Source organism: Acomys russatus, chromosome 10, assembly GCF_903995435.1.
Source record: "Acomys russatus chromosome 10, mAcoRus1.1, whole genome shotgun sequence".
Lineage (NCBI taxonomy): Eukaryota > Metazoa > Chordata > Mammalia > Rodentia > Muridae > Acomys > Acomys russatus.
Genome location: NC_067146.1, coordinates 9,633,941 through 9,642,236, shown reverse-complemented (window position 1 = coordinate 9,642,236; position 8,296 = coordinate 9,633,941). Strand labels below are relative to the sequence as shown.

Genomic DNA, 8,296 nt, shown 5'->3' with positions numbered 1-8,296 from the left:
TCCCAGGAGAGGTAGAAAAGGCTGCGTGAAGGGTGGGCAGAGAGGTGAAGAAAGTCAAATTTTCCTGCATAGGGAAAATCTTTGAAGTGTGAGGAGGCTTTGCCTAATCAAGCTCACTGTGAGCCGCTCCAAGCACTTCATTAAATCCCAGTGTAGCTGTTTTCCATTTAGGGTTGACTTGCTTTGAGGGAGTTTCAGGGAACAGAATGGAACAGTTTTAATTTCCAACTTTCTTGACTGAAAGCGAATATGCTGGTCAGATTTCCTGGAATCGAACATGGATTTGACATCGAGTTACCCTCTAAAATACAAATGCACTTTATCAAGCTCTAGAGAGGACCACGGGTCTGGAGAGGCAGGAGATACCTTTGACGTGGGTGATTTTTTTTGTTTTTTGTTTGCTTCTCTCTTACACTGAAGCAATTTCCTGTTTCTGCAGCAATATTGGAGATAGAGACTGTAGAGGGGAGAGCACAACATGGAAGATAAATTGTCATCTTTGTCACTCAAACTTCAGCTGGACAGAGGAGAACGAATTTGCTGGTTTTCTTCCAAACAGAGGCAAGGGCCCAGTGACCCTGGAAGGAACTGAAAGTAGTTGCCTATGCTCTGGCCACACACAACTCCTATGGTTAAGGAACCTTACCTAACAAGAAAAGGGCTCACACCCAGGGCAGGGACAACACAAGCACTTTTTTACTTAAGGTTATCGTCTCAGCCCATCTACTGAACCACAGGATTCTCCCATCAGCCCCCATCAAAGGGAGTGTAGGAGTTCCCTCAGCACTGAGCCTGAACAGCTGTGCTGGAGTCACGATGGTCAAAGGATTGCAGGTGACAAGCATCTAAGTTGGAACTGTTCCGACATCTTTGTTCCTAGGTCTAGATGTTTAGATGGGGGCTCCTGGGATACCAAGACTGGGTTTCCCTGTCGAGCCAGTGTTGTTGGCTGGGTCATTGTTCAGTGGGTGGAAGGCCTGGCTAGCAGTGCGGAACTCTGGGTTGACACCACCTCAGGACCATGTAAACTGGGCATGGAGGGGCGGGGGTGGGTAATGCCAGTGACCTCAGAGGTGGGAAGATCAGCCTTTAAGGTCAACTCTGGCAATATAGTGAAGTTGAGGCCATCCAGGGCTGCAACAAGACCCTATCAATAAATAAATAAGTAAATAAGCAAATGAATGAATGACTAATAAACCAGCCAGTACTGCATTTCAAGGCTGGGCAGTGGATCCTTGAGTGTTTCTCTCTCTTCTGTATATACCTCCCTTTATGCTGGCTGTGTTAATGTTGGCTCCTGAAAACGGTTAAGAGGACACAGGTGGAAAGAGACCGAAACCTCCCACATTTTACCCCCAAGACCCAGTGGAGGGTTTGCCTGTGGCGGAATGGCTTCTTACCCAGGGATGCAGCCTCAATCGCATGCAACTGTCACTGCTGCTTCAGGCACGAGATCTGTGGTGTGGCCTCAGGGTCCTGGGATGGTCTGGACCGCACATTGTAGGCTGGGCCTGGGACGGCCTTTTGTCCTTATTCTTTTTTTAGAGACAAAGTTCCTTTGCTTGATTTAAAAGTAATACCTGCAAGCATAAGGAATTGCTAAAGGAAATTAACAAATATTTGCCCATGTCAGCCTACCCTATAAACAAAAACATAGGGTTGACTAATGCATTTTACCAGTAAATATCAGTGTACTAACTTTACCCTCAAGTGTTTTCTCTCCATTTTTTGCTAGAGATGTACCAGAGTTCGTTAGTGCACATCTAGCCAAACTCTGAAACAAAAGGAGGGTTCTGCAAATCAGTCACAGACATCTAGACAACATGTATAATATTTCCCAATGGCTGTTTGTTATTAAAGCCTTATAATTTATAAACATCTAAATAAAAAATTACGTTTGTGTGGTGCTAAAAAAAAAAAAAAAAAAAAAAAAGAATTGCTAAAGGATGAGGAGACATAGAACTGAAGACTCAGAGACTGGAACAGAGGGTGAAAAAAGTCCTAAGTCAAAGGAAAGGGCTACAGTGAGCCACTCCACAGCGAGAACCCTGAATGGGCTTGGCACCCCAAGGCCCTCTGTGTTACAGCCTTTCAGAAGACGAGCGAAGCTTGAACACATGGAGTAGCTTAGAGAAGGGGAGAGGTGGCAAGGAGAGAGGTGGAGGTACTGTGGTAGGAGGAGGGAGGGGACATCTAGGACCTATGGGTGAATCCAATCCATTCACTCGAAATCTCAGGTCAGGACAGAAAGTCGAAATGCCTCATTTTCAGCTCACTCAGTGTGAGTCAGTCAGTTGCTGCTGCCCTTTTGAACTGTTAGCTGCTCTCATCTTTTTGTTTTCCATGACTACAGCACATTGTTATTAGCCACGGTCCCTCTGTTATATAATGTGTCTCTTGAACTTACTCCTCCAGCATGCACTCTTATGGCTCATGGTATGTAGGTGTCTAACAAAGGCAATTATACCTTAGGCTGAACAGTAGCACTCACGGAACCATGCCCCCACTCCTCCTCTAACCATGCGACTGCTTGTTCAGACCCATACCGCTTAGAACTGTTGTTGAGGGTCCTTCCTCATCAACTGACTCGAGGCCACATGGCACATCCAGTGTTATTAAGTATCAGTCAACCATTTTTAAACCACTGCATGTCAAGTTTTCTGTACACACTGGCCTCTCAGAGAAGACCCATGCAGCTTCAATCCAGCTGTGTTCTGTAAGTTCGCCAAAGATTTGTTGAGGGTGGTACCCGGAAGCTGGCTTTCTAGGCGCTTTATTTCCGACTTGATGAGCTCTGAGTAGTCTACTCTAAGATCTGTTCTACTTAATGTGATCTCCATGAGCCCCAAAGACATCCCAACACTCTTTCCAAGCACTTGTCCAAAGGGCTCACGGTGGCCCAACCAGAGGCAGGAAATCACCCAGAGGTCTGTCAAGACTTAGAAAAAGACATCACCACACTCTCTGATGTCCTAGAGTGCCACCTTCCTCCCTTGTACCCACCATGCATACCTAAGTGATACGTTAACAGCTGGTGCTCCCAGAGACAGCCTGACAACCCCATCCGCGGGTTTATCCTCAGGACTGCCTTCCCCTGGCAGCAACAAGACTGGCAACCTGGGATGTGCCAAGTGCTTGGCTCCAAATCGTAAAACAAAACAGTATAGGAGGGAATTTGTGAGTTAGCTGATTTGTAAACACTACAGCAAGCCACTATGTAAACACTTGTTTCTGTTACCTATTATTTTCCTCAGGCAGGCACCTGAATGCCATCCCGACAGCGTGGAAGTGTGCCGCTCCTTGAATTACACACGCTCTGTCAGTCACACTTAAATGAACCAGCTGATTGTGCATCATTAAAAGCCAAAACAAACCAACCCAGCCAATAGAAGAAGCCGAAACAAAAAATTCTTTCATTAAACGGCAATCACAGGGTTGCTCAGTAATTATGTAAGGAGGGTCTCCACTGCCACTCAGAATCAACATCAGGTCCCCAGGTATGTTCCCATCTGACGAGGCAATGCCACTCAGAAGATGCCAACACAGGGGCCTGGATGAACAAAAAGCTACACCCACTCAGGGGTCTTCCCAGGGGCTCTCAACCCAGATTCACCCGCCCGTCTCTAGAGAACAGCAGTTGGGCCTGTGGACAGTCTTCCCCACACTTTCCCCAAGTCACACAACCCCACACTTACTAGGTCTCACAAAATGTACATGGTAAACGTTCTAGCTCTTTATCACATGCTTGGGTCCCACTGGTCCCTCCTCACATCAGGAAAGGAGGTGTAGGAGGGGAGGCGGGGCCCTCCACAGCTGGCAGGCAGTGGAGCTGGAAGCCAAACACAGATGCACCTTACTACAGAGGACACATATTTTCTTAAGGATTTGTATCTTATTTCTGTATGTGTGCATCTGTGAATATGTAGGTTTGTGTATGTGAACTTGGAGGCCAGGCGAGGACATCAGAAGTGGATGCTGGGACCCGAAGCCAGGTCTTCTACAAGAGGAAAAAGCGCTCTGAGCCTCTGAGCGCCTTTGCTGAATTCTTAATCACTTTTCTAAACTCTCCACAAAACAAAATAAAAGTAAATGAGAATTCTACAGGACAAAAGACGGCTGACACCACAGGGCACTCCAGTGCACTGCCTCCTATTTCTCAGCTTCCAGCTCACTTCGAGCCAGGGCTGAAGCCTCAGTCCTAGGACACTCAGGTATAACCAGGAAGTATGGACAAGCGGGGCACGCTCTAGCAGTTGGTTATTTGTAAGCATGTTGAGAGTACAGCAGGGTCCGAGGCTTTTATGAAGGTTATCTACTGTTTTCTGGCCCCAGCAGAAAGACTAAATCATCCCAAAGGAAGGAAGGCTCATGCAGTTTGTAAATTCTTACTGGCCCACCTATGTGAGAGGCAAGCTGCAAAGCACCACCTGCCTAGCTGGCTCTGCGATCAGCTTCCGAGTTTTTTGGAGGAGAGCTGTGGTACAAACGCAAATTAACAGCAATGCAAGTCAGTGTTATTTACCTACCCAAACCTTCCACTCCAGCCAAAGGAACACATGAGGACCCAGCTAAAACGCCAGTCTTTGTCAGAAAATAGATTTATTATTGATAGTGAGTGAAGTTGTCAGTATTCACTGCAGAGGCTGTATAATCCAAGGTTGCCTTTATATTGAGAAAAAAAAAGCCTTATTTCACTTGCAATCATAAACATTATTCCAGTAAAAGAGGTACATTTTCTCCCTTTCTATATTTCTTGCATGATCATCATAATAAGTTACAATGAATTAGGTCCTATATAATGAGAGAAGAAAAGAGCACAGCTAGGCCCCACAGCCCAGGCACGGATACACTGTTGCCCCAGCCCAGGACTTTCTTGTAGTCTCTCCCTTTGAAATGGTTTACTGTCCCCCCTCCCAGCTTTGTCAGGGTGGAGGTCACTAAATGGTGGGGCCTGGAGTGAAGAGAACATTTTATGTCAGGAGAAGTTGGAAAGAGAGTACAAAACGGTGGGTGGACGCTTTTCTCTTTTATTCATTTGTGGGTTTTATGAACACCTAACAGTGTTCTTTGATGACTGATCCCTGATCTAAACCTTGGCTTTTTAAACTGTTGATCAAAACATGTTACGATTCTGCTGAGTCCATTTTCTAGTGCCTGTCTGTCTTTAGTGGTCTTCTCTTCAGTTGGGTCATTTTCTTAGTAGGGAAAGAAAAATGTTCCACCTCTGGAATTAACGTTGAAGGAGCTTGTGTGTTCTCAGGTGGGTTTATCCTCCCTTCTCCAGCATGCTCTGCAAGAGAAACACAAAGCGTAAGCTTAACCACCAGAAGGTGAGGGCAAACAAACGGCAGTAACTATTTAGGATGATTACAGTGCTTTTCAAATACCGACTTCCAACCCATGAAGCAAAGCAGATGCTCCTCACTTCAGCATAGCACTGCCTCAGAGGAACATCCTGCCTCAGCAATCTGAACCTCCAAATGACCTACCAACATCTGAGAGGAGTGGCCTGGAGAATGGCGGGGAGCTGAGGGCCAGCTCCACTACTAGGGGCATCTGGAAACAGGGTACAAGTGACAGGGACATTAGCTGTGTGGAGTCGGTGGGGCACAGTACAGCAGGCAAACCAAAGCTCTTGAGGAAGAATCTTATCTATGGAAGCCAGGCCGAGCCCAGAGACACCAGCTGGCCCTGAGCAGAACGCAGCTGTCAAGCAAACACAGCACTCGGAGGCAGTATGGGCAGTCTCTTCCCAAACTGTACATGTGCTCTCTCTACTTTCCAAATAGTGGGAATATGGGAGGACAGAAGATAAAAACCATCAGACAGAAACTACAACCAGCTGGGGCAGGAGGAGGCACATGTCCCCCATTCTTATAGACCCTCAAGATGAAGAGGTAGTCATCTCCCTTTTAGTTTTGAAACCACCTACGTGAGGGCAGGCCAGGTCTGTGGCTGTCTCTCTTCTTGCCCTCATGCTTCCTGTATCCTTGCTAGCACATGTACCCTGGGGAAATGAGGCTAAGCATGGTAATAATTTGTTACTTTTTACTTATTTGCTAAATATATACTAAGGTTTATTAAGTAACACACACACACACACACACGCGCGCGCGGGAACAAAGCATTCATGGGAAGAAGGATTTTGTTCAGATTGCATTCAGGAAAGTAAGAGTTCAAAAGTGAAGTCAGAAAACAGGGAGAACTCTAGGACTGTGGGTGGGCAGTTGAGAGGCAGGAAGAGATTGGCTTGGTTAAGGATAGGGAGGGAGCAGGGCCCATGAGATGGACACGATTCCTGATGGCCACTGGAAACGTGTGGGTGGTTATCCAACAAGTGCTTTTTAAATCGTGAGCCTCTTAAATCCAGCATTTGTGAAAATAAACTTGCATGCTTGGCACAGCTATCTCAATAGAGGGGCGTGTGCAGGTAGGAAGACCCAGCAGATTGGACTAGAAACCGAGCAAGGGTGGGACCAGGAAAACATGGCCACAAGAAGCCAACAGAAAAAAAGAGGGAGGTGAGAAGAGAGGTTCAGCATACCCTTAGTGGTGGTGGGAGAGGACACTTTGTAAACAAATGAGATTAGTTTTGAGTCTGTGAGCTGATTTTGCATGAGGCATCACAATTGGAAAGAAGTTACAGGTTTGGAAAGAAAGGTCAAAGGCCAAACAATTTAAGGACAAAGATGACAGAGAAATATGGAAAATGGGGAACAAAGAGCGGAAGGACAAACAAGAGGGATTCAGGCCCTAGAAACAAAGGGCGGATGGTTATCTGATTATTCTAGGGTCTGTATAGGTCCCTAAGTGGTCTGGGGACAAGGGGAACTAAAGAATAGATTCAAAGGCAAGGCAAGCTAGTGAGAAAGACATAGGAGTGAGAAGAAAGCATGCTGCTTTAGTCAAATAGGAAATTAGAAAAAACACAGGTCCAGAGAAAATGAAGGACAAAGCTGAGGCAGCAAAGCTCCACTTGGTAGAGAGGGCAGAATGCACACTGAATCTGAGGCTCCTCTCTCTCAAGTGCACTGCTGCCAGTGCTGGCTTTGTACATAAACTGTAACCCCCAACTGTGCAAGGCAGACACTGTGCCACTGTCAGTCACAGCCTTTCTTCGAGGCTCGCCTCCTTGGAAGTCTCTCCAATTACACAGGTGGGTGCTCTGTGAAGGCCCAACATGCAGACAACCACACCGGGCCATTCTTTACTACATGCACCATGGAAGCCAGCCTGAAGGAGGTCTACACTGAGCCCACTTAGGGCTCTGATTATTGACTACTGATACTGACCCCTTTGAGACCCCCATGGCTGCTCTGCATCATTGGGGGTCATGGATCCCATGTATTTCTCAGTTTGCCAATAGAAACCTAATCACTGTAGCATCTGCTTGGTGTGGACCCACAGCTCTCCCTCTCACTACATTCCCAGGTAATATGCCTCTTTTCAGTGTTGTGACATACTCTGCAGCTAGGGCAACACAATGAGAGCCAGACTTAAAGGGTTCTCTGAGGGCTGAGGGATTCTTTTAGCCATTATTTTCTCTTTAACCCTGATTAATTTTCAGTTGAGTACAGGAATGCTAGGTTAGCCCAGAGCAAAGAGATGCTGGACACTGGCTCGAATGGGGATCAGAGCATTAGAATACAGGGCAACAGATGCCCAGCACAGGGACTCACATTCCCCACACGCACGTTGCTACATGTATTAAACTCCTAATCCCTCAGACACAGTGCATTGGCTCAGTGGGTTTGTGTGTCACTCTCTGGAGACACGAGGGAACAGAGGACAGCTGTGGGGCTGGTACAAAACTGCTTCACTGCTGTCAGAGACATTAACAAATACAACATCAAGTTGGGGTTTTAAAAAGACGAATAAACTGATAAACATTCTGTGCTATTACTCTATCACAGCTGTGCAATGAGATGCCCTGAGAGCTAGAGCCAGGGCCTTCGGCTGGAGGGAGCCCCAGGACTGACAGGTCTGCCCCACACCTCACAGGCTGTCCCATCATCTCTGAGTCTTCTGTATCTGGATGCTGTGGGGTTGAATTTCAACACTGCATAAATTAACACTGCATAAATTAACATAGGAAATTCCCTAAAGAATGAGGGAGAAGCTTTGCAAGCTATATTAAAAAACCCGTGGCTTTCATTTAAGGAAATGTTAACACTTAATCTTAATGTGGAGAAAGACATTCCTTGCTGCTGCTCCTCATTCACATATCTGGGTCTGCAGAAATGCCTTTTGTAAACAGCTGTGTACATTACCAAAAGGAGTGAATGGTTCAGGCATC

General features: G+C 46.5%; 1 protein-coding gene across 1 annotated transcript in view; it reads right to left on the bottom strand.

Moving 5' to 3' along the window:
• Nucleotides 1–5,012: 5,012 nt before the first annotated feature.
• Nucleotides 5,013–8,296, bottom strand: part of Chchd3 (coiled-coil-helix-coiled-coil-helix domain containing 3) — a 261,113-nt gene continuing 257,829 nt past the window's right edge. Inside the window, exon 8 of the mRNA XM_051151761.1 lies at nucleotides 5,013–5,290. Within this exon, the coding sequence (XP_051007718.1) occupies nucleotides 5,267–5,290 (24 nt within the window). The 3' untranslated portion in view covers nucleotides 5,013–5,266. The remainder of the gene's footprint in view (nucleotides 5,291–8,296) is intronic.